This window comes from Eptesicus fuscus, chromosome 11 (assembly GCF_027574615.1).
Source record: "Eptesicus fuscus isolate TK198812 chromosome 11, DD_ASM_mEF_20220401, whole genome shotgun sequence".
In the NCBI taxonomy this organism is placed as follows: Eukaryota; Metazoa; Chordata; class Mammalia; order Chiroptera; family Vespertilionidae; genus Eptesicus; species Eptesicus fuscus.
In genome coordinates, this window is record NC_072483.1 from 62,140,211 (window position 1) to 62,167,645 (window position 27,435).

Below are 27,435 nucleotides of genomic sequence, written 5' to 3' on the forward strand. Positions count from 1 at the left end.
CAGTTGTAATATGGTTATTTCTGTGACATTTCTCTTTCCCCATTGGTGACACACAACATAAAATAAATAAAAATCAATGTTTATAAGCACCTAGATCTCCATGGAAACAAATAAAATCTAGCACCCTGGAGTATTTTCTCTACAAAAAACAGCACTAAAAATAGAAGATTTCTTCCCAGATGAAGACCCAGCACCCTGCAAGTCCCCGGATATTTCCTCCCATGAAGTGTCCAGTACTTCTCCTTACCTTTGCAGTCTTTGCATAGTACAGTGTTCGACCTCGCAGCTTGAAGTATCTCCTTTTGGATCGCTGGAATGAATTGTTCTGTTTGGTCAGCATCCCCTCTTTGATGACGGTCTGAAAGCACAGAAACGAACTCATAAGCACACGTTTTCACGGCACCACTGCACTCATCCACCCAAGCTGCACACTGACGGTCTGGTACATGCGCGTCTCTAACTGCTGACAGCCTAACAGAAATATTTCTCACACTCTCCCCAGACCTTGACCTATGGACAGGCTGAGCGCACTGCTGGGGGAGGGCTACCACAATTCTCTGTGGGGCGATGGCATGCCTAAGCGGTGGGGGTTTCAGAGGCCCAAGGTGTGCCCTGGATATGCCTGGGGAGCAGCAAAAATGGACAGAAGGTTAGAAGGACCACAGCAAGCAGCCTGGGCCAGTGCATTCTCCAACTTCAACATTTGGTATTTTTTTAGTTATTCTTGGCCTCGTCTCCATGCTATTTGGCCTCCTGCCATTTCTCAGGATCCTGTTGCCAAAACTGCCGACGTAGGTTGCTGTGGGGTTCAGTGCGGCTCCAGATCTGCACCCCATTCAGCCTTCACCCATATTCACAGACCAGGCACATGCGTCTGCCCAGACTGTGAGAGGTAAGTGGATAGCCAAAGTCATTAAAATTTATCTCATCCTGTAAATCTGAGGAGACCACAACAAAACTAGGAATTCTGTTAAGAGAATCAAGAGGTAGACAGCAGTCTACTCACCTCGTCTCAATGAAAGCTAAGATCGGGCATGGCTTATCCTGGAGCTGATCCCCTCACATCGCATCCCATAGGCTGGACACCTAGTGGGCTGAGAGAGCCCAGCGGATCGCTCAGAAGTTAAATGCTCCAGAGTGTACCCAGTCATTGACACATGGAACCACTAGGAGCCACTAACCCAAGTCAAAACTAATAAACAAGATGCATGAACAAGAGCCTGGCTCTCAGCATCTGCAGGGTATGGTTTACCCCACCTAACCGAAATGTCCATTCTACATAGTCTCATCACAGAATGGAGGCAGAAAGTACAAAAATTCTGTTAAAGGACAAAAGTATTGGTTCAAATAAGCTTTTGTTTAATCACCTAATCCCATAGTAACTTTAAGTAACTTTTTAAAAAGTATCTGTAAGAAGCATCTGGGTATCTGGGGCCACCTCAGATGACATAAGAAGAAACCAGACATAGAAACTTCCCGTCACCCAAATACATCAGAAGGCAAGAGCAGAGCACTGGTCGTCTGGTCCCTCCATCGGCCTACTCCTAACCAGGGAGGGAGGAGAACTCAGGATGCAGTGTTACCTCCCCCAGAGGATGACACTGAAGAAAGCCCCTGTCCCCCACACACCACACACACCTGCCTGTGCAGCAGAACCCCCACCTAAGCAGCACAGCAGTCCAGGGTGCCCTAGGAATGCAGACAGCGTGCTCTTCTCCTACCCTGCTACAGGATGTCCCTTCTGTGAGCTTCCTGGGCACATGCTGGCTCACAACCACAGGCCAGGTATGATGGAAGCTGCTCTCAACTCCCAAGAGAACCAACCCAGGAGAAAATCTACTGAGGAATCTACCTACTCACTCTGTTATGTATACCTGCCTGCATCTTTACTTGTAAGAAGGTCGCCCACCTGCTCTCCCAGGTAATTGCACCAGAAGAGAGGAACACAACATCACCCAGTGGTCAAGAGGAGAGACACACCAACTACAGTCAGAGTCTGAAACCTCCATCCTTAACTGAACAAAGGCCTGGCTTTTTGGAAGTGCAGGAGCATATGCTAAACCAGAACCAGACGGAATCCAGACCGAGAGACAGCCCAACCTCCAATCCCAGGCTGTTTCCTGGGCTTGTCTGCAGACCCCTTCTTTACATGGTGATGCTCATTTCAATGTGCTCTTCAAAGACATAGACCAGCTAGTGTGTACAGTAGCACAGAACCTCAGACGCCTGCATCCCACAGCAGGAGAGCCTTTCCTCTTGACCCCACAAGACTTGCTCACAGGTGCAAGCACCTCTCCTCACCCACAAGTTTTCCTTACCTCTGTAGGGAAATGAATCTTTTCCATCTCTTTCTTAAATGCAAATTAAAAAAAAAAAAAAAAGCACAGACCCAGAAAAGTTCTGAGTTATTTTTAAAGGATAAACACTCGAGTATTTTTTCTTGCATCTCCTGCTACACATATCACACATAAGAAGAGCAAAATTAAAACACCATCCAACACACACACACACACACACACACACACACACACACACATCTTTCAGAGAGCGGATGAGAACTGATCGTGGGCTAGCCAACGAGAGCTGCTGTTCTATTTATAGAACAAGAGTGCTCAGAAAAAGACTGGTGGGTTTCAGCAGAAAAGGCTGGGGAAGAGATAAAGTCGGTATTTCTTTGAAGCTTTCTCAGAAACTACATTTCTTCTCCTGATTCACTGCTTGTGAATACTATAGATGTGTTGCAGAGTATTTTTAAACACTCGGTCAAAAGCAATGAACCAAAGTGGTCAAGAAAATAACACCTCTCAATAATCTGCTTTGTTTTGCATCAGGCAGCCTGTAACGAGCACCCACAGGAAACTGTGGGTCTGGCAGGGCTCTTTCTTACACCCCACAGAGCAAAGAGCCAGGTCAAACACCCAGATCTCAAGTGCAGCTGGCTCAGGGCATGTTGGGCAGCCAAGCTCTCAGAATCATCCTGTCCCGTTCTTTGCACAAACAAGAGGGCCGACTCTGTCCTACAAGCAATACAGGACACTTTCGTTACCACCAGAGACGAGAAAGTACACACACGGGCACTGAAAATCAGGTGGCGTAGCAAGTGAGAATGTGAGCACTGGCCCACCTCCAGACAGAGAGGAAGCAAATCCCCAGCTGGACTCCAGAGGTGAAACCCAGCAGAGCACTCAGCCTGAGCCTAAGCCACCCACTGCCCAGACAGACATGTGCCTGGCCACAGGCAAGACTGCCTAGTCACCTGCTGCAGGGGAAGCTCAGAAATAAAGAAAGAATTGAGGAAGGCAGCTCTGGAAATGTCCTTAAAAGAGGCTTCAACCAGGAAGCAGAGAAATGTGAAAACAGGCCCGGTGAGCCCTGGTCAAACCCACCTGCCCACCAGACTTCCTCTGTCTCCAAGGAACCGCATGTGCCCAGTCACAGGGTGAGGATGCCCCTCTCTGGTAAGGAAGTGGGAACCCCTCCCTCATCGGTCCTTCACTCCCGCCACAGTCCCAGTACTGGCTGCACAGAGCCTGAGAGGGTCAGGAAGGTAGGGGCCAGGGCCAGGAAGGTGAGGAACAGGCCTAGATCACTGACAGCCAGGCCTGTGAGCCACAGGTCAAGGGATGGTGTCTCCCTGGCATATATACACTTTTAAATGATGATTCTGGCCACAGTGTGAAGCAAAGAGGGAAGGCGTAAAACCTAGAGGCAGGAAGAATACTCCAGAAACTCTTGTAAAAGAGCAGCCAGCAACGAGCGTCTGGGAGGAAGAGACATGACACAGGCATGCACGTTAGGGAAGAAGATCCACCACAGACAGAGGCAAGGAGGCAGGACAGAAAACCAGGATGACTCCGAGGGTCCTCATGGGGAGGATGTGGGCTTCCTTCTGGACACCCTAGTCTAAGGGCCTTGAGAATGCTGGGCCAGCTGACTGAAGAGCCAGCTGCAGATATATGGTAGGGGGTATAAGAGAAAGTTTAATGGGAGAGAAGCCTCAAGGCAGTCCCTTATGGATAAGGAATGGAATGAGAGGAAGTCATTCCAACCAGGAACCCCAGGACACCAACATTGGTGCAGAGAGGAGGCGGGAATCCAAAACAGAGGATGAGAAGAGTGAGCAGAAAACCAGGGAGCAGATGAGAAAGCACTGGGAAGACCTTGTAAATGTCAAATAGCGTGGCAATGGGAGAAGTCAGAGGAGGACTTACCAGGGGGAAGCCAGATCAAAGTGCACTGAAAGGGTTGTTTTATTAACATGCACGTTAACTATTTATAAGCATGGAATCAGACTGTACATACCGTACTTGAATTTCCTATTTTTTCTGTCATGCTATAATGTCAGCACTCTTTCGTATTAGTAAACATATTTTAACAGCTACAGAGTACATATTTCACTGTGCAGATGTGTCTCACTCCACTGCTAGAACATTTAGAATACTTCCCGCTCAGCACCATCAACAATGCTTCAAAGAATACTGTTATCACGAAATGCATACACTGTCTTGGGCTATTCCTTAGGGCAAATTACTAGGAGTAGAATTGGGGGATCAAAGGTAGCCCAGAAATAGATCTGAAACCAATAAGTGTGACAGCAGCAGCATCACAGGTTAGAGGAGCAAAGAGACAAGTCAGTGAATGGGGCTGAAACATGGGCTGTTGAAGGACAAAACACAATGGTCCCTTCCCTCACACACCATAGACAAAAGTCACTTTCAGACAGACTACAGATCCAATGCAAAAGGCAAAACCTTAAAAGTTTCAGCAAGCCGAAACCGGTTTGGCTCAGTGGATAGAGCATCGGCCTGCGGACTCAAGGGTCCCAGGTTCGATTCCGGTCAAGGGCATGTACCTTGGTTGCGGGCACATCCCCGGTGGGGGGTGTGCAAGAGGCAGCTGATCGATGTTTCTCTCTCATCGATGTTTCTAACTCTCTATCCCTCTCTCTTCCTCTCTGTAAAAAATCAATAAAATATATTTAAAAAAAAGTTTCAGCAAATGATATCGGAGAATTTCTTTATGACTTTGGGACTAGAAAAAGCTTCTTAAACAGGATTTTTAAAAATACTATACTATGAGACTACTAAAGCCAACTATATTCCAAATGAGAAATTCTGCTCATCAGAACCTTAACAAAAAAAGAGAAAAGAGAAGCCATTTTCTGGGAGAAAATACGTGAGAGCCAGCATCCAGAATATTCTAAGAACCTCTGCGAAAACAACAGTAACAAAGAAAAAGAAACTATTACAAGGAAAACTGGCAGAAGGCATGACCTGGAATCAGCAGAATGGTGACTAAAAGATGTCGAATCACGGGCCTGACAAAAAGGAGCCCTGAGAATGATGACATCCTAGTGCTCTTGGGTGTGTGGGTGCATGTGTGTACAGCTTATTTATATACATCACAATTTAACTTTACGCTGTCTATTGTTTAAAAAAAAAAAAAAAGGAAAAACAAAGTTAATCCATAAAAGGATAGAAGTACAACTCCAGGCAGAGCTTTGCTAATTCTATCAGTGTCTCATGCATGCAAGTGTGAGAATTTCCACATTTTCCTGACCACTACCTGCTTGAAGGAGGAGACAGAGGCTGCAGGCAAGCCAGGTAATAGAAGGGGGAATGGGGATAAAATAAAAGGAGTGAAAATTTAAGTAAATGTTCACTTCAGTCATCTATTTGTCCTTAAACTTTTTTAGTCCTTGAACAAAAAAATGGCATGGACCTAACTATGTTAGACAATACCATCCAAATTCACCAAGTCCAAAAAAAGTAGGAATGTTAGCATAAAACATTAATATACAAAAGGACTATTAAAATGTTTCAATGGAAAGAAGCTAGAAAAACTTATTACCTTAAACGTGCAGAGCACTTTTCATGAGCATCTTCATATCTATTTGCCTTCTTAATAGAACACTTATGGTCTACAAAACGGACACTAATATTCCAATTCACAAATAAGAAAACTGGTTACCAAGATACTGAGTAATATGTTCAAGGTTAAACAGCTCATAACAGACCACAAAAGAAATGTCAGGCCTCCTTACTCTTATTTCGAACCTTCTTCTAGGTTTATAGTTTATGAACACCATAATTCATAAACAGGAAACAACTAAAAAATAATCTGTTCAAAAAGCATAAAGCATGTACAACATATTCATGCTTTATGAATATGTACATAAAGCATGTACAACATATTCATGCTTTACTCATCACATTTACTACATACAGATGAGCCATTTTTACCTTTTAATCCTCATACCACCTTGGAGATTTGTTCTCATTTTACATATTAGGAAACCGAAGAATTAACTCATGCAAGGCCACACGGACAGTAAATGGAAGACCTGCACAACCAGACCAAAAATATTTGTTGGCAAAATGAAACCAGCATAAAAGTCTACTGATAAATTCAATTCAATTAGGCAAAGGTAAATTCCTTTACCTATTCAAAACACCACCCACTAGTTCACCCTGATTCTGAACTACCTGCAACTTATTGACAACCTACCTACCTACCATCTGGTCTTATCACAGCCTATCAGAAGCTGAGGGCGTTTGCACACATATGACCACACCAAATGCTGCACACATTTATGTCTGCATGGCACCAACAACCAGCAAGAGACACCTGGGTAACTGCTGTGCTGGAGAATTCCTCTCAACTTTGCAGAGCCAGGTTCTACATCGGATGCTGCCAATCTGATTCAAAAGCACCCCACATTAGGTTTTTCTTAAAGACCCAAAATAGTAACTCATAGAAAAAGGACTGCCTTGCTCTGGCCAGGTAGCTCCGTTAATTGAAAGGTCATCCAGATGGGTTTGATGCCCAGTCGGGGCACAAAAGGGGATCATCTAGTGCAGTGGTCGGCAAACCGCAACTCGAGAGCCACATGCAGCTAGCTCTTTGGCCCCTTGAGTGTGGCTCAGCGTTAGAACCACTTCTTCAAAATAGACTCGCCCAGGCAAAACCGACTTCTGCGCATGGGCCACGAAGTTTCAATCGCACTGTAAGTGCGCGCCCGCACGTGGTATTTTGTGGAAGAGCCACACTCAAGGGGCCAAAGAGCTGCACGTGGCTCGCGACCCGCAGTTTGCCGACCACTGATCTAGTGAATGCATGAATGGGTGGAACAACAAATCGATGTTTGTTTCTCTCGCTCAAATCCTCTCTAATAAAATGGTAATATGCAAATTAACCATCACTCTGCTACATAAGCCACGCCCACCAGCAAAGCCATGCCCACCAGCCAATCAGGGCAAATATGCAAATTAACCCAAACCAAGATGGCTACAGCCACAGAGAGCAAGGTTTCCCAGTTAACAGAGGAAGCCAAGCTTTCCATAGCCATTGCAGGCCTAAGCCTCCACTCAAGCTACAAAGTTTCAATTATAGAAGGTAAACAAATTCAAACAAATGGCGGCAGAATGGAGCTTGAGAGAGCAGGCCAGGGTTGCCGGCGGCAACAGGGAAAGCAAAGCTTTCCGCCCACCCTGGCCGGGCTCACCCGCTTAAGGCTACAAAGTTTCAATTGTAGAAGGTGAATTAACTGCCACAGAAATGGCTGCCTCCCCGGAGGGAGCAGCAGGCTTGGCTCTGCTCCAGACTACAAAGTTTTAATTGTAGAAGGAAAATAAATCCCAGATACCAGGGCCTCTGCTTGGATTGCCAGGGGGCTTGGCCGGCCTGCAAACCACGATAGGCCCCTCGCTCAGGCCGCCCCACGCCCCAAGGGAACCCCACCCTGATCCGGGACACCCTTCAGGGCAAACCAGCTGGCCCCCACCCGTGCACCAGGCCTCTATCTTATCTAATAAAAGAGTACTATACAGATTGATCATCACTGCAACACACAATATAGCTGCCCCCATGTGGTCAAAGATCCTGCCCCCATGTGGACACAAGATGGCCACCACAAGATGGCCAACAGGAGAGGGCAGTTGGGTGGCACCCAGCCTGCAAGAGAGGGCAGTTGAGAGGGACCAGGCTTGCAAGGGAGGGCAGTTGGAAGTGATCAACCCTGCAGGAGAGGGCAATTAGGGGTGACCAGGCTGGCAGAGGAGGGAAGTTGGGGGCAAACAGGCTGGCAGGGGAGCAGTTAAGCATCAACCAGGCTGGCAGCGGAGTGGTTAGAGGGTGATCAGGCTGGCAGGCAGAAGCGGTTAGGGGCAATCAGGAAGGCAGGCAGGCAAGCAGTTGGGAGCCAGCAGTCCTAGATTGTGAGAGGGATGTCCGACTGCCCGTTTAGGCCCGATCCAGGTAGGATTGGACATCCCTCCAGGAGTCCCAGATTGGAGAGGGTACAGGCTGGGCTGAGGGACAACCCCCCGCCGTGCACGAATTTCGTGCACCGGGCTTCTAGTCAATAAATAAAAATTAAAACAAAACCCCAAAAAAGGACTGCCTTTCTTTTCTTACTAATCAAGAGATCATAATTTCCCTTTTCCCACTGGTATGCCTCCTTCAATGCAGTGCCACCAAGATTAGAGCTACCATATCCCAAAGCCCCTATGTCATTAGAGGTTCCACCGAGAGGAAGGGAAAGGCCTCATTCCTGTCCCCACTATATAATGAAGGACAAGCAGAAGAGCCTAAAAGTGGCCCGAAATGTAATTCCCAAATCCCCAAAAGGGCTGCTCTCACATCTGCCCTTCATTTGGAGTCCACAGCCTCTTTCCCTACATCTGAGGGCACTTCTTTTACTGTCTCCCTCCCCGCTTTGCTAACTCGGTCTCAATTCTAAGTGGACTGGTTGTACTAAATGTTGTCAATCATCACAGTCCTGATCCCACTTCCTCAGTTCTGGCCACATGGCTCAGTCTTGGTCAAATAGACCTACACAGAAATCCTGCATAGGAGAGTTGCTTCATTAATATTTGGGAACATACGTGGCTTCAACTCCCCCTTCTTTCTTGCCTTGAATGTAGTCACTATGTATAGAGCTATAGCAGCCATGTTGAGATCATGAGGTGGCAAGCAACAGTCTAATGCTGGTAGTAAGGCAGAAACAATCTGGGTCCTACTGGTGTCATTGATCTGCTAAATGCATTCCTGTCTAATAAAGGTGGGTAGACTGAGCTAGCTCAGTTGGATCACTATCAGTGGCCACTCTGATCACTAATGCTGGTGTTCCAGGGTTCAGGAGCTTTCCACAGATGAACCCACTTTATCTACACACTATCTAAGGGAGGTATGGTAAACATCCCCATTTCACAGAAACATGGGCAAGGGGATGCAAGACAGGGTCAGTATTTGTGGAGCATCTACTCTATACCAGGAACTTAGTTATCATCAGCATTTCATTTAATCTTCACCACCCTGTGAACAGTTACCACCCCATTTCACTTATGAAGAAACTGAGGGTCAGAAAGAACCTGTATCAATAGAGAAGGGACAGAGGTTGGGCTCAAACCTAGGTCTGTCTGATTTCAATTCTAAGATTCATTATCAAATGAAAAAAGAAATATGTGCTTGAGGAAAGATTTTTTTGGTTTTTTGTTTTTACAAGTTACCAGTAAGCAAGAATAACTATAGTCATAACTCCTCCCACTTTTCTGGGGTGAACGTATGGATAAGTGTGCATGTATCAAGGCACAACCCAAGTTCTCTACACAGGAAGTGGGCCAACTGAGTCACCAGCAGCAAGTGCAACATCCCAAATACACACAACACACGCAGTGGTTCGGTTAAGACACCAAAAGATTCACCGGAATCTTTGAGCCTACAGAGGAAAATCCGCCTCCTTATGGATGGTGGAATGAAATGCACTCTTTGTTTCAACAAATATTTATTGAACACTTAAGTGCTAGCACTGCTGGGAATATGATGATGAAAGAGACAAGGACCCTTGACCTTTAAGGAAATTGCATGCTGGTAAAGAGATACTTTTACAAAGTAAAAAGTACCATAAGAATTTGCTTTAAATAACAGAAACAAGGGTTGGGAGGTGGGGACAGATGAAACAAGAAAGACACAATGCACTGACGACTGTTTAGACTGGGTGATTAATCCAACTCCTCTCCCTACTTTTGTGTAAATTAGGAAATTTCCATTACAGAGGTACAGGCAGGATGCTCTGGTAACTCAGAAATGAATGAAACACACCAAGGCTGGAATGCAAGGCCTGAAGCTGCAACTACTTGAGCTGAAAGCAGCCACTCTCCTACACTCCAGTTTCCCAATCTGCCCCTCCCACCTCAGGGGGTGCTGTATAGAGCAGGAAACACTCATACCCAACCAAACGCTGCACAAATAAATGCACAGCAAGATCATAATCATCACTATCCTCCTCCCTGGGCATATGCTCAGTCCACTGTTTCCTGCTGTTTTCTAACATCAGGTGGAAATAAAGTCCCTTGTTAAACAGCTCGAGGCCAGGTCACTGTGCATACTGGATGGAGATAACTTGAGAACACTCAAGAGTCCAGCCACTGCTAACACCTACCACTACAATCTGAAATAAGATCCTTCCAGTGTGTTTTCAGTGTATTAAAAAAGTGGGTTATAGAACACACAAATTATTTAATAAGCTGCTTTCCCAAACAATATATTGTTCTTTTATTTTGTTTCTCTATAGCCTATTTCTACTTAATTTATTCAAGTGTACCCTGACATAATTATGAACATATCTAAGAAACTGATGTTTCATACATCAAATAGTTTCAGTGTTGCCTGGCCAGGTGGCTCAGTTGGTTGAGCACTATCCTTTGCGCTAAAAGGTTGCCGGTTTGATTCCCTGTCAGGGCACATATCTAGGTTTCAGGTTCGATCCCCAGTCATGTACAGGGGGCAACTGATGGATGTTTCTCTCTCACATCAATGCCCTCTCCCCTTCCTCTCTCTAAGGATATACTCGGTGAGGATTTTTTTAAAATCATTTCAGCGTCAGGCTAATTTATATCAAGTCCTTGAACTCTCTGTTTAGATTTATTTTCAACACGGGAGTTAAAAATTGAGGCAAAGGAAAACATAGCTAAGATGTTCCACAGAAAGTATACATTTATTAGGATGCCATGAAATTTAAATCCTATGTTTTTACAAGTCATGCCCTTTTGTATATCTGGTTCCTTAAATTTAATCTGTTTTGATCCAAGAGTTAGAACTGTTCCAACTGTGTTTTAGGACATTCGAGAAAGGAGACTGAGGGCAGACTCTTCTCCATCTTCTGCTTTCTAGAGCACAGCATTCTAAACATATCATGTCTGCCACTCTTACCATCAGGAATCTCCACTTCAAGGGTAGCATGCCATGCTTGTGTTTAGTATAAAATAATGCTCATTTTAGAAAATGAAGGGAAATAGAAATAAATCTAAATTGCACCACCCAGCACAATCCCCGAGATCAGTTTGCACACTTCCTTTGTCTTCCCTCCCCTGTATGTGCTTTGTGCACAGCTGAATGGTATCCTGTGACACAATGCCTCTCTGTTTCCCCAATATCTCCAAGTACTATCCATCCTACTGCCTTCCTCAGTCACCTGCATGGCTGCATTAGGCACAGGAACAGCACCACACTCCACCATTCCCCAGTTACGCGACCTGGGGTTGCTGGGAGCCTCAGCCACCTCACGGTGATTGATGGTCAAGCAGTCATGCAGGTGAAGTCAGACCACTCTACATGGTGTACAGTGCAGGACCAGCACACAACAGGTGTCACCCTATTGTCATTAACTCACTGAGTCTTAAACTGGAGTGTTTCTGGATTTGTACCTTTTTATATTTAAAGGTGCAGTAAGCTTGTCTGACCAGTGTGGTTCAGTGGCTGAGTGTCAAACTATGAACCAGGAGATCACAGTTCAATTCCTGGTTCACATACCTGGATTGCATGCTCAATCCTCTGTGGGAGGGCGTGCAGGAGGCAGCCGATTGGTGATTCTCTCTCATTACTGATGTTTCTATTTCCCTCTCCCTCTCTGAAATCAATAAAAATATATTCTAAAATAAATGGGCAAAGTACTGGAATAGACATTTCTCCAAAAACAATATACAAATGACCAACTAGCACATGAAAAGATGCTCAGCATCATTAGTCAATAAGGAAATGAAAACTAATACCATGAGATACCACTTTACACCCATCAGGATGGCCATAATTCAAAAACACAAAAAACAGACAGCAAGTGTTGTGAGCCAAGTGCAGAGAAATTGAACACTCTAACATTGCTGTAAAATGGTGCAACTGTTGTGGAAGACAGTTTGAAGCTTCCTCAATAAAGTAAGCACAGAATTACCCAGCAATTCCACTCTCTGGGCATATACCCAAAGAACTGAAAGCAAACATACTAAATAATAACTTGTTCATAGCAGCTCTATTCACAATAGCCAAAGGGTAAAAGCATTTCAAAGATAGATCAACAGGTGAACAGATAAATAAAATATGGCCTATCCATACAATGGAATATTATTTGGCCATAAAAGGAATTAAGTACTGCCCACCGGCGTGGCTCAATGGATTGAGCACTGACCCATGAACCAAGCATTCACTGGTTCGATTCCCAGTTGGGGCACATGCCCAAGATGCAGGCTCGATCCCAGTAGGGATGTGCAGGAAGCAGCCAATCAATGATTCTCTCTCATCATTGATGTTTCTATCTCTCCCGTCCTTTCTCTTCCTTTCTGAAATCAATAAAAACGTATTAAAAAAGGAATGAAGCACTGACACATGCTACTATGCTAAGGGAAAGATGCAGACACAAAAGGACACATATTGGATGACTCCATTTTTATTAAATGTACAGAACAGACAAATCCATAGAAATGGAGAGCAGATTGGTGGTGGCCTGGGATAGAGGGGGGGAATGGGGACTGACTGCTTAATGGGGAAGAGGTTCCTATGTAGGGAACTAAATAGCAGTGATGGCTGCACACATTGTTAATGTACTTAATGCCCCTGAACTGTAAACTTGCAATATTGGTTAAAATTGTAAATTTTAAAAAAAGAAAGAGAGTTGCCCTCTTCTTGCCACAGGACAAATCACTGTTCATCCCGAGCCTGGTGGGGCCAGAGGAACCTCACCCTAGTGGGGCCAGAGGAACTAGGTTTAGGAAAACCACCAACACAGGCACCCTTCACCTTCAATGCAGAAATGCAGAGCCAGCCAGAAATAGGTGGCAGGTGACCCAAAACAACCCACTACTCAGACCAAGGGGCAGGGAAGCCTGCTCAGAGCAGTATGGTCAGCACTGTGGTCAGTCTCAGATGGGATAGCCAAGCACACAGCTAATGGAAGTTCAAACCCACAGATTAGCAAACACCATTCAAGGATAATAAATCAGAACAAAAAAGTGGGGGGTGGGAGGTTGGAGATATACCATAAAGCACATACAGAAATCTGAAGTGAATTATTATAGAAAACGCAAGATCATTTTAGAAAATATGTGCTTATCTATATATATAAAAAGGCAGTGTCCTTCACCACCAGGATGACCAAAGGACCAACCTGTCACCTCCCCCCAGCCCATAGGGGACAAGCTGTCCACTCTGCCCTGCAACCCCACCTCTGATCTACATGGAGAAAATTAAAAGACAGGTTGTGTCACAGTAAGCAAACATTCAAAGACCAAAGAGCCAGCCTGAGGAGGCTCTCCTGGGAAAATGGGGCTAATGCTGTGAACATCAGAAAGAAGGATTAATAGTCAAACACTGAATAAAAACAGCCATGAATCCACAGTGGCACACATACACACCCTAGAGAGGAGAGGGGGGAGAGAAAGAGGGAGGGAGTAAGGGGAAAAAGAAGGGGAGTGAGGGAAAGACAGAGGTAGAGAGTGGGAGAGGGAGATTGACATTTGCCTCCATTGGGAATGATTATTCTACCAAATCCTTGCTTTGAAAATTGGTAATTATACATCAAATTGGCAATTATCCTGCCTTTTTAGCTTCTCCAGTTAAGTGGAAGAATTTCCAGAAGAAAACCAACAGATAAACGTGGAAGAAATAGAAGAAAGGGTATGGCAGGGATCTCCCATTTTGCTGACTCTATCAATAAAATTGACTCAGGCAAGTATCGTGTATGAATGAATGCTGAAAACCATTTGGTTATCAGTTGTTGGACAAAAGGATATTTTCAGTGTCCAGTTATCACCTCATAGATTACTTCCTATCTGCCAAGAGGGAGATCCACATGTCCAAAGGAAATGTCTAGCATCTGCACATAAACACATCAACCTGAATATAACCAGTCTTCAACCTCTTACTTTCGATTTACAGCAAACACAGAGGATGAAAGAACAATGAAAAAGAAACCACAAGGAAGCAATCAGACAAATCCAGAAACAGATTTTAAAAGACAACTGCCCTCCTCTCTTCAAAAAGTCAGTGTCATAGAGGGGAGGGCAGGGAGAAGGTTGGTGGGGAGAGCTGTACTTAGTAAAAGACTGAGAGATACAACAAGTAAATACAATGCATGAATTTTGACAGGTATGAGGTTCCCAAAAGTCAGGCTATGAAAGACATTTTTGGTTCAGTTGGGGAAATCTAAAAACTATATGGATATTAGATATTAGAAAATTACAATTAACTTTCTAGGTATAATGCTATATAGAAAAATTCCTTATTTTAAGTGTCCTTATTTTTATTATTTCTTAATTGATTTCTGAGAGAAAGAAATATCAATGTGAAACATCAATCTGTTACTTCCCGCATGCACCCCTACTGGGGATTGAACCCGCAACCTGGGTATGTGCCCTGATTGGGAATCAAACCTGCCACCTTTTGGTGCATAGGATGATGCTCAAACCAACCAAGCCATACCAGTCAAGGCAAAAGTCCTTATTTTCAGGAGCTTAGTTGTAATAATGGTGTATAGGAAAATGTCATTTTTAAGAGATGCATGCTGAGCTGTTTAGGGGTATACTGTCCTGGTGTCTTCAAATCACCTTCAAAAGGTTTAGCAAATATTTATTACAACAATTGAATTTAATATTATATTCAATACATATGGATAAGGTATATTTGGAAACATATTAATTATTAAATATTGGTAGTAAGTATATTGGGTGTATACTACTATTATTTTTACATTTTTCATAATAAAAAATTTTTAAAAGAGCTTTTTTTTTAATATATATTTTATTGATTTTTTTACAGAGAGGAAGAGAGAGGGATAGAGAGTTAGAAACATCGATGAGAGAGAAACATTGATCAGCTGCCTCTTGCACACCCCCTACTGGGGATGTGCCCGCAACCAAGGTACATGCCCTTGACCGGAATCGAACCTGGGACCCTTGAGTCCGCAGGCCGACGCTCTATCCACTGAGCCAAACCAGTTTCGGCAAAAGAGCTTTCTTTGTAAAGACAGTCTTCACAGACTGGTGCAACCATTACAAAGGATAAGAATAAAGAGATTTTAATAACATGGAGAAATGTTATAACATTAAAGTGAAAACTTACACGGTTTCATTTCAATTAAATTAAACATATCCAGAAAAGAGTGGAGAAGGAAATACAAAAGTCAAGATAAAGATAGTGCTGGAAGAACTCTGGGTGCTGAGATCAGTGGCTTACCTTCTTCCCCATCTCTCCCTCTCCCCACTCCTTCTCTGACTGGTCCTCTTCCCCTGCCCACTTCCTAAAAGCCAACAGCCCCAGAGCCTGACGAGGCCCTCTGCCACTGTCCCACAGTTCTCACTCAGGCTCAGAGGAACTGTACAAAACTGTGAGGGGTTGGAGGGTACAGTAGGAAGAGGTGCAACCTGGAATCTATGAGACTTGGCATACTGGCAAATCACCTAACTGCTCCAAGTCTATATCCCTCACCTGTGAAATTAGGGTAGTTGAGCATAACAGGACCCAGGATACCATGCAGCAGAGCTCAGAGAGAACAAAACCCAAGCTGGTCCTAAATGGTCCTCAACCACAGCTCCTTATCTTAGAGAAGAGCTCCACTACCCAGCTAGTTATGTAAACCACAAGCCTTCTCTTCCCAACACCCACACCAAAACCATCACCAAGTTCTGACCATGTCAAATCCAACCAATTCTCTCCACTACCACAACCCTGGCCCAAGCTACCATCATCTCTTACTGCATGGTCAGCCACCATCCACACAAGCAGCCAAAAACAGCCGGAGCAATCTTTTCAACTGGATCAGGTTATGTCTGCGTATTAAAATCTTAAAGCAATAGTAGCCCACTACTACTAACATGGTTCTCCTACCCAGCTCCCAGCCTCACAGCACAATCAAGGTCTCCTTGACTCTTGCTAACTCTATCCACACCAGCTTTCTTTTAGTCCCTAGATTTCCTGAAGCTCTTTCTGGCCACAGGGCCTTTGCATGACTCTGACCAGCTACCACCTTTTCATTCATTTATGAATCCTTTAAAACGAAATTTTTTCGTTATAAAACAGCACACATAAACATAAGACCACAAAACAAAAATGTATAATTATCACAAATTGATAGCCCAACTAACCACCACCTAGGTCAAGAAACAGAACACTACCAGCACTCCACAAGCGCCTTCTCTCATGGACCATCCAATCGCTACCCGTCCTTCCCACCATCAGGACTTCTCTGGTAATCATTTCCTTGCATGTAAGCTTAAATACACAAGCAGACAAGCCTAAACCCCTCAGTATCCTCTCTGTTCTGACCTGGATATAAATGAAATCATACAGAACATATTCTTTCATGTCTAGCTTTTCTGGCCAGACAACTTTAATGCAGTGATTAATCCTTAAATCAGCAAGTAGCAATTTATTTCCATTGATGTATAGTGTCCTCTTATAAAGACACTAGAAGCCCGATGCACAAAGATTCGTGCTAGAATGGGCTTTCCTTTCCCTGGCGGCCGGCACCGCCTTTCCACTCTGGTCCAGCCCTTTCCGCTCAGGCCCTGGAGCCACCTCTTTCCGCTCCAGCCCTGCCTTCCCACACTGCCCAGAGGCCCTGAGATACCGGGGGTGGGGCAGAACGCCTGCATCCCACCTGGTCACTTGGTGCCTATGTATGCAAATTAACCGCCATCTTTGTTGTGTTAATTTGCCTATCACTCCTGATTGGCTGGTGGCATAGCGGAGGTACGGTCAATTTACATGTTTGTCTATTATTAGGTAAGATACCATCATTTATCTGTTCTACTATAGGTAGACATTTGAGTTGCTTCCACTTTTGAGATATTACAACTACTAACACTAATTATATTCTTGCACATGCCCCTTGGAGTACATTTGCTAACATAAGCTGTTAGATATATACCTGCAAGTAAAATTGCCAAAATGTCTTCTAAAGTGGCGTTACCAATTTAATAGGTGAGTGGTCCCTTGCTCCACTCAAGCATGTCAAACTCACGGCCACCGGGCCACATTTAAATGAGGTATTGCTGGCCACAAGTTTGACATGCTTGCTCCATATCCTTACCAATACCTGGAAGAGACACCAAATGGAAGAGATACATAGGGAAAGGTATAGGCATAGACCGAGCTTCCATGCCCTCTTTGCATATGCCACCCTCTCAGCACATTAATGTGTTCACCAACCCTGAATCTCTCTGGTTTGAGAGTTTTTACAACTCAATCTCCAGCCTGCCTCCACTACTGGGAAGATAAGGGGGTAAAGCTGAAAGTTCATACCTCTAATCACTTGTTTGGTCTTTCTGGTGACCAGCTCCCATCCTGAAGGGGTCCCTACCCTGAGTCAACTCATTAGCATAAAGTCAAGTATAGTCAAAAGGGGTTTGTTATGAATAGGGAAAGACACCCCTATCACCAAGGAGCTCTGTGTCAGGAACCAGTGACAAAGAGCAAATATATTTATTATACTACACAGAAATACAGATTTTTGTACACTGTCCTTGAATCCAGCAACCCTGCTATATTCATTTATTTATTATAACTTACCTTGTAGATCTGAGGCAATGTTTCTATCATCTGCAAATAATGATGTTATTTTCTTCCTTTCCAATCCTTATACCTTTATTTCTTTTTTTTCTTTTTTTTTTTTTTTTTTTTGCATTACTGCAAATGTTGAATTGAAATAGTGATATTGGACATCCATTTCTTGTTCCCATCTCATGAGAAAAGCTATCAACATTTACCACTAGGCTTGAGGTTTGTTGCTTTTGTAGAACTCTTAATTAGATTATGGGGATTTCCCTAGTCCAGGAGTGGGCAAAGCAGTCCATGAGCAAACCCAGAGCATCACCCATTTTTGTAAAAAACACAGCCATGCCCATATTGTCTATGGTTGCTTTTACACTACAAAGCAGAGCTAAATAGTTGCCACAGGAAATGTATATGTTCTACAAAGCTTTAAATATTTACTCTCTGACCCTTTACAGACACCCTCCCTATTCCAATTTGAATATGAATGTTGAATTTTCTCAAAATGTTTGTGGTTTTGTGCATCAATTGAGATGATCAGACATTCTTTTTAGGAAATTTTCACCTATGTTCATTGTTATATTGGTCTGAATTCTTCCTTTCTTGTAATAACTTTATCAAGTTTTATACTGTGGATGAAAAGGGGCCACATACTAACCTAACTCAGGGAAGGCCTACATAGAGGCCTTGCAAACTCAGAGACCTAAAGTAACCACAAAGGATGGTCTGAAATTAAACTGTTTTAATTAAAAAGCAGTTTGTAGTGTGTAGTCAGTCATATCCTAGGCCAGTATCTTCCCTGACAAAAATCAACTTTCTCACACCTCCCTAATCTATCACCAATGGATTTCATGTAAGCCATTTACATCTCCTCCTTTGATGATAATTTATAAAACCACCATTCTCTGGCTTCCCGGGAATTGTCGACAATTTGGCTCAAATAAACTCACAAAAATTCTTTACAAGTTTGAATGTTTCTTACATTAACATTACTATTCAAGTTTTGTTGGTCTCATAAAAAGATATAGAGTGTTCCCTCTTTTACCGTTTCCTGGAAGCGTTTACTATGTAACACTGTTGTTATTTCTTTCTTACATACTTAGAATTCACTGGACAAGTCATCTGGGTCTGTTAGATTTTAAATTATGGATTCAATATCTTTAATAGTTATAAAACAATATGCAATTTCTATTGCTTGTGTCAGTTTTAAGTTGTATTTTTCTAGGAATCTGTCCACTTTTTCTAAATTTTCAATTTTAGTTGTAAAAGTATTTGTAATACATTTTAATTCTTTTTAATGTCTGAAGGACCTTCTATGATGTCCCTTTTCACTCCTAACATTATTCCTGCTGGAGTCTGTCAATTTTATCAGATTTTCAAATCAATTTTTGCCTTTGTTGATCCTCTCTAATGTTTTCCATTTCACTAAATGCCGTTCGCTATTCCTCCATGCTATTTTCTCTGAGTTTAATGTGTTGTTATTCTTCTAACTACCTAATTCATAGATTTTCAGCATGTCTTACTTTCCAATATAAATGCATTTAAAGGCATAAACTTCCCTCTAAAGATGACTTCAGCTGTATTCCATTAGTTATATATGCTAGCTGCTCCCGCTCATCCCGTCCCCGCTGCGCCTGCCGGCCTGTCGCCACCATCGCTCAGTAGGCTCGCTGCCGCTCCACTGCGGGCTCCGTGAGCCCGTCCTAGGACAATACTGGCACGCCCATGTCCGAGAAGAAGGGGCCACTGGCTCGCACCCAGTCAATCCTGTTGCCTGACCCGGTCCAGATGGGAGAGGGGTGCATAGGGGGAATGTCCACAGGAGAGGCTCGCGCCACTGCAGCTGCACTTGCCAGCCATGAGGCCTGCATCTGGCGCCGTTGGTCAGCTGAGTGGCGCTCCCACTGTGGGAGCACACTGATCACCAGGGGGCAGCTCCTGCGTTGAGTGTCTGCCCCCTAGTGGTCAGTGTGCGTCATAGCTACCGGTCAAACGGTCGCTTAGGCTTTTATATATATAGATATTTTGCTATCATTCAACTCAAAATATTTTCTAGCTTTCTTTGACTCATAAGTTAATTAAAAATAGATTTCTAAATACATACGAATTTTCATTTTATTGGTTTCTAGCTTAATTCCACTGTTGTTAGAGAACAGTCTATAAAATTTCAATCACTTTATATTTGTTGAGAATTGCCTTGTGGCCAGCATAATGTGCCTTGTACATTTGAAAATAATTTTATTCTGCCCGGCCGGTATGGCTTAGTGGTTAAGGGTTAACCTATGAACCAAGAGGTCATGGTCAGGCCACATGCCCAGGTTTCAGGCTCAATTCCCAGTATTGGCATGCAGGAGACAGCCAGTCACTGATTCTCTCACATCACTGATGTTTCTATCTCTCCCTCTCCCTGGCCAGTATTGCTCAGTGGTTGGAGTGTCAGCCTGAGAACCAAAGGGTCACGGGTTCGATTCCAGTCAAGGGCATGTACCTGGATTGCAGGTACGCCGTTCCATTTGGGGGAGTGCAGGAGGCAACCAATTGATGTGGCTCTCTTTCCTCTCTCCCCCTCCTCCCTCCCTTCCACTCTCTAAAATCAATGGAAAAAATATTCTCCAGTGAGGATTAACCAAAAGAACCCACTGATTGCAGATTTATTTCAGTTGTATTAATTTTTCAAGTTACGCTAAGTGCATGCAGATTTTAATTATACCTGAAATAAACCATTTATCATTTATCAGTATATCTTTATCTCTAATAACATATTTTGCCTTCAAAGCCTATTTTGTCTGATATTAAAATAGCTACATCAACTTTCTTTTGGTTAGTGTGTGCATAGTATTTTTTTTTCCATTCTTTTACTTTAAATCTTTTGATATGCTTTTATTTTAAATGTCTCTTTTAAATAGCCCTAGTCAGGTTTTGTTTTCTTACCCAGCAATCTGTCTTTTCATTGGAGCATTCAAGTCCATTTACATTGAATGTGATTACTGATAAATCAAGATTTAAGTCTATCAATACTGTTTGCTTTCTATTTGTTCTGCTTGTTCAATGTCCCCTTTTCTCTCCTTTCTTGCCTTCTTTCAAATTTAGAATTTATTATTCAATTTTACTTGCCTTTTAGCTTTAATATAATATAGTCTTTCACAATTTAGTGGCTGCCACACATATTACATGTATCTGGGACTTGTCTAACATTAATGGTTCTTTTTCCTTTCTGACTTATACTCCATTATTGTACATTTTATTTTTTTTATTTTTTTAATATATTTTATTGATTTTTTTACAGAGAGGAAGGGAGAGGGACAGAGAGCTAGAAACATCGATGAGAGAGAAACATTGACCAGCTGCCTCCTGCACACCCCCTACCGGGAATGTGCCCACAACCAATGTACATGTCCTTGACCGGAATCGAACCCGGGACCCTTCAGTCCACAGGCCAATGCTTTATCCACTGAGCCAAACCGGTTTCGGCCCATTATTGTACATTTTAATTTATAGATATTTTAAACCCAAAGACATAATTAGTTTTTACAGTCAATAATCACTTGGTCTTTACCACATAAGTACACTTTTTGTTGCTCTTCATTTCTTCCTGAAACTCTAACCTTTCACCCGAGATCATTTTCCTTCAGCCAAAAACAAAGAAAAAATACCTTAGTGTTTCCTTTAGTGTAGGTCTGCTCACCAAAAAATTGTTTTTATTTATTTGAAATGTCGTTATGAAGGATTTCTTTGGTGAGTAAAGAATTCGGTGTTAGCAGTCAGTTTCTTTCAGTACTTAAATTACAGTTGACTTGTTTTCCATGGTTTCTGTTCAGAACACAGCTGTTGATCTAACTGTTGCTCTTGTGAAGGTAATCTGTCTCCAGATGCTTGCAAGTCTCTTCATCTATGGTTTTCAGCAGTTATATCATGAAGTGACTGGCTGTGGTTTTCTTTGTATTCATGGGGTTATCGTATCAGTGGATGTAAGTACCTTAAACAGTTGTGGGAAATTTTCAGGCATTATCTTTTCAAATATTGTTTCAGCCCAATTTTCTCTCTCCTCTCTTTCTGAGATGACAATTGAACACACATTAGGCCTTCTCACTATTATCTCTGACTCCTATCCTGTCTTCTAAATTTTCCATGTCTCCAGGCTTTCTTGTGGGTATGTTGAGTTATCTGTTGGCCATTAAATTCTTTCTTCAGCTGTGTCTAATCTACCCTTCCTTTGAGAATTTAGCTTTGATTATTACATTTTTCAGTTTTAAATTTTTCATTTGGTTCTTTTTTAGTTTCTAGGTCTCTGCCAAAATTCTCAATCTGGTCTTTATCTCCTCTTTATTTGGAAATGAGGTCTTTGCAATATAATCAGTCAAGGATTTTGAGTTGTTTGAAAGTCTGCATCTGATATCTGGAGCTCCTATTAAACCATCTTCATAGTCTGTTGTTTGTATTGGTTTTAACTCATGTAGCCTTGCCTCCCTGTTTGTCTATTTTTTATTGTATCCAGAACACTGAATTTACAACAGAGCTTGTGAAAATAACTGGAGGACTGTATGATATTATCGATTCTACAAAAGATTAAGTGGTTTCTGTTAGAAACCTGGAGAAAGTAGCACTCTGGGATTAGTTCTATCTAATTTCAGAGACAGGACACAATTTGAAGCAGGACTGCAGTCCTTTGGAAGTCCTACTCATGGTTCATCCTCATTCCCTGGAAGTGGCTTTTGGGATCCCAACCCAAAATAAGGGAGTTCACCCAGAACTGCTGCCCTTTGGCAGACCCTGATACCTCAGCTTCACCCTTCCCCCAAGGCATTTCTGACAGCCTCACAGAGCTCAGCCTCTCAGCTTCCCCTTCAGAGTCAGTATTTGGCCCTATATTAATTTCCTGTGGCTGCCCAGTAACCAAGTACCACAGACTGGGAGGTCTAACCAACAGAAATGTGTAGCCTTGTGATACAGATGGCTAGAAGTCTAAAATCAAGATGTCAGCATGCATAAGCCATGGACACAGACATTAGGGTGCTGAAGGCCTGGGGCAGGGATGGGGGCAGACTGGAGGAGGTCAATGAGGGGGGAAAAGGGACATATGTAATACTTTCAACAATAAAGAATTATTTTAAAAAATAAAATAAGAGAGGAACCAAGATGGCGGCATAGTTAAACAACTAATCTGCTGCCTCACACAACAATTTCAAAAATACAACTAAAAGACAAAAACGTCTACCACCCAGAACCACGGGAAAGCTGGCTGAGTGGAAGATTTACAACTAAGAAGAGAAAGAAGCACAATCGCTGAAAAGCTGAGGTACGGAGGCACGCGAATCGGGCCGGCGGCAGGCGGCTGGGTGCGCGGCTTTTCTTCAACCCGCAGGGAGACAAGCTCCTGATCACTCTGAAATCCAGTTTCTGGGGACACTCGGGGGACCCAGGCACCTACGGGGAGAAGCTGGACTCTCGGCCATCGGGTCGGAAAGTGAGAGTGACTTTTTTGCAGTGGTGCGCCCAGCAATCAGTGTTTACTGCGCTGGAGCGCGGGGCGCAGGGACTTGGAAACGCGGAAAGGCAGAGACGGCTGACGGCAGCCATCGCCGTTGGCCACGCCCCAGCCTAGTGACGCCCTGAGACCCCACCCAGCCCTGAGGCCCCGCCCTGAGGCCCCGCCCCGCACATTCTACAAACCCGCCCAGGCTCCACACAGCGGCTTTTGCATATAAATGGCCTGTTCTGTGGCAGCTCATCCAAATTAACTGCAGCTCCAGTCAGACTGCTCCAAAACCGCCCAAGCAAAGGAGGAGAAAACTAGCCCTTGCTGTAGCTCCTGCTGGGGGAGACACAGTACACAAGGGTACACCAAGAGTGTCCACCTCAAGTAACTGGGAGGCTGACCCGTTGAACCAATAGGACACCTAGTACACAAAACTACCCTACCAACTTAGGGAAGCAGAGAATATGAGAAGGCAAGGAAACAGATCACAAACCAAAGAAATGGAGGAGAACAAGCGACTGGACATAGAGTTCAAAACCACGGTTATAAGGTTTTTCAAGAATTTCATGGAAAAGGCCGATAAATTCCATGAGGACCAACTAGAAATTAAACATACACTGACTGAGATAAAAAATATTATACAGAGACCCAAAAGCAGACTAGAGGATTGCAAGAATCAACTCAAAGATTTGGAATACAAAGAGGCCAAGGACACTCCTCCAGAGAAGCATGAAGAGAAGAGAATTCAGAAAGTTGAAGATAGTGTAAGAAGCCTCTGGGACAACTTCAAGCGTACCAACATCAGAATTATGGGGGTACCAGAAGAAGAGAGAGAGCAAGATGCTGAAAACCTATTTGAAGAAATAATGACAGAAAACTTCCCCCACCTGATGAAAGAAATAGACTTACAAGTCCAGGAAGCGCACAGAACCCCAAACAAAAGGAATCCAAAGAGGACCACACCAAGACACATCATAATTAAAATGCCAAGAGCAAAAGACAAAGAGAGAATCTTACAAGCAGCAAGAGAAAAACAGTTAGTTACCTACAAGGGAGCTCCCATACGATTATCAGCTAATTTCTCAACAGAAACCATGCAGGCCAGACGGGAGTGGCAAGAAATATTCAAAGTGATGAATAGCAGGAACCTACAACCAAGACTACTCTACCCAGCAAAGTTATCATTCAGAATTGAAGGGCAGATAAAGAGCTTCACAGATAAGAAAAAGCTAAAGGAGTTCATCACCACCAAACCAGCATTATATGAAATGCTGAAAGGTATTCTTTAAAAAGAGGAAAAAGAAGAAGAAAGATAAAAATTATGAACAACAAATACATATCTATCAACAAGTGAATCTAAAAGTCAAGTGAATTAAAAATCTGAGGAACAGAATAAACTGGTGAACTTAATAGAATCAGAGGCATAGAATGGGAGTGGATTGATAATTCTCAGGGGGAAAGGGGTGTCTGTGTGGGGAGTATGGGAAGAGACTGGACAAAAATCATACACCTATGGATAAGGACAGCGGGGGGGGGGGGGAGGTAGGGGAAGGGGGGGGTAGGAACTGGGTGGTGGGGAGATATGTGGGGAAAAAAGAGAAACAATTATAATCTGAACAATAAAGATTCATTAAAATAAATAAATAAATAAATAAATAAATAAAATAAAATAAAGGTGTCAACAAGGCCTAAAGGATCCAGGCCTTTCATTACCTCCTTCCAGTAGCCCCATCAGGCCTTAGTTTGTGGCAACAGAACTCCAATCTCTTTTCTTTCACATGCCCTTTTCTTCGTTGTTTCCTGTGTCCAACTCCCCCTCCCCTTTCTCTTATAAAGACACCAGACATTACATTTAGAGTCCACCCTAAATCCAAGATGATTTCATCTTAAGATTCTTAACTAATTATATCTACAAAGCCCCTATTTCCAAACAAGGTTACATTCTGAGGTTCTGGGTGAATTTTGAGGGAACACTGTTCCCACTATAGATCCCACTATTGATCCCAAGGTAAAAAGCAGCCCCAAATGTCATGCTCACTTCCACAAACTACATCCTCCCCAGATCCTAACCTCGTAATTCTACATTATCTTATTAGCTCTCTCCTACTAGCTGATGGTGCCTGGAAGAATGGCTTTGTCAGCTGCTTGGCCCACCATTACCAGAAGTCACTTTTTCCTACCCACCTTTCAGGTTAAGCTAAACAGTCCCTTCCTCAAGAAGCCCTTTCCATACCTCCCTGCGTAACAAGTCAAATTCACCTACTATAGCCTCCCAGAGTACTCCAGCCCTCTCCTGTTTAGCATTCACTGCTGTCAACAACTGCACATTAAATGTGATTATCTTATTAATGACTGTCTTGTCTTCAGACTATTAGCTCTAGGAATGTTTTTATTGTTCAGTAAGGTACCCCAAGTTCCTAGCACACTTAATAATTTTAAGATCTCCAATTTTTTTTTAAATTTATTTGAGGGAGAGGGAGAGGTTTTCAGCAGTTATATCATGGAGGGAGAGGGAGGGGGAGGGGGAAGGAGAGGGGGAATATGAGATACAAAAAGTGAATAATCAGAAAGACAGAAATAATCATAAAAGCAACCATTTACTGAATGCTTACAATGTGTAAGGCACTATGCTAAGTGATACACATGGATTATTCCATTTAACTCTGAGTTATTATCATTTCTAGTTCACGGATCTGAAAACTATGATTATCATTTCTATTTTGCAGATATGGAATCTGAGACTCAGAAATGCAGTTAACATTTATTGTCACTACTGCCAACCCAAGAACTAATATTTACCCTGTTTACAGATAAGGAAACCAAGTCTTAAGAGAAATTTAGTAACTTGTCTGTGATCACATGTCTTATAAGCAGGAGAGCAGGATGTGACTCAACCTGATTTGACACCAAAGTTCAGGATATTAAATGCTACTAAACACTAGCTTTGAAAATCTTTTACACCGCTTCACACCCACTAGGATGGCTGTCATCAAAAAGACAGTAACTGAGGACATGAAGAAATCAGAACCTTCATACATTGCTGGTAGGAATGTAAAATGGTACAGCTACTTTGGAAAAGTCTGGCAGTTTCTCAAAAGTTAAGTAGAGTTACTATATGACCCAGCAAATCTACTCCTAGGTGGATGCCCAAGAGAAATGAAACATATATCCACAAAAAATGTGTACAACAAATGTTCATAGCAGCATTATCCAGAATGCCAATAAATGGAAATAACCCCAACACCCATCAATTGAAAAATGTAAAATGTAGTATAGCCATACAATGGAATATTATTCAACAATAAAAAGGGAAAGAATACTGGCACATGCTACAACATGGATGAACTTCAAACACATTCTAAATGAAGAAGCCAGCCAGTTTGGCTCAATGGATAGAGCATTGGCCCCCAAACTGAAGGGTCCCAGGTTTGATTCAGCCAAGGACACATACCTCAGTTCCCTGCCAGAGACATGCAGGAGTCAACCAATCGATGTGTCTCTCACACATCAATGTTTCCCTCTCTCTGTCTCTCTCTCCCCTCCTTTCCACTGTCTCTAAAAAAATCAATGGAAAAATATACTTAGGTGAGGACTTACTTAAATTTTTAAGAAATGTTATTTATAAATAAATAAGAGAAGCCAGGCACAAAAGGTATGTACTGCATGTTTCTACTTATTAGTATATGAAATGTCCAGAATCGGCAAACTTGAAAAACAGAAAGTAGGTTAGTAGTCACCTAAGGTTGAGAGAGTTGGGAGGAAATGAGGAGTTAATGGTTGTGGGTTTCTTTTTGGGGTGATGAAAATGTTCTAAAATTGATTGTGGTGATGGTTACACTACTATGAAGATACTAAAAACTACTGAACTATGCACTTTAAATGAGTGAACTTTAAATGAGATACAAAAAGTGAATAATCAGAAAGACAGATTGGTGTGTGAATTATATCTTAATAAAGCTGTCATTTTTTTAAGACTTCTATAACTTTAAACTTTTACCTAATTTCTACTGGTCTTCATCTCAATGGAAAAGTGCTTTGTTTAAAATTGAAATCATGAATTTAAGCACTTTTATGCACAAAGCCAAAAATGTTAACTTTTAAAAAGCTTTTAATTAAATTAAACTCTACCTTAACTGATAAGC

At 42.8% G+C, this 27,435-nt stretch overlaps 1 protein-coding gene across 1 annotated transcript in view; it reads right to left on the reverse strand.

Annotated features, from left to right (window-relative positions):
- DGKD (diacylglycerol kinase delta) overlaps positions 1–27,435 on the reverse strand; it is a 107,874-nt gene that overhangs the window by 76,370 nt on the left and 4,069 nt on the right. The window contains exon 2 of the mRNA XM_054722896.1: positions 248–358. Coding sequence (XP_054578871.1) covers positions 248–358 — 111 coding nt within the window. The remainder of the gene's footprint in view (positions 1–247; positions 359–27,435) is intronic.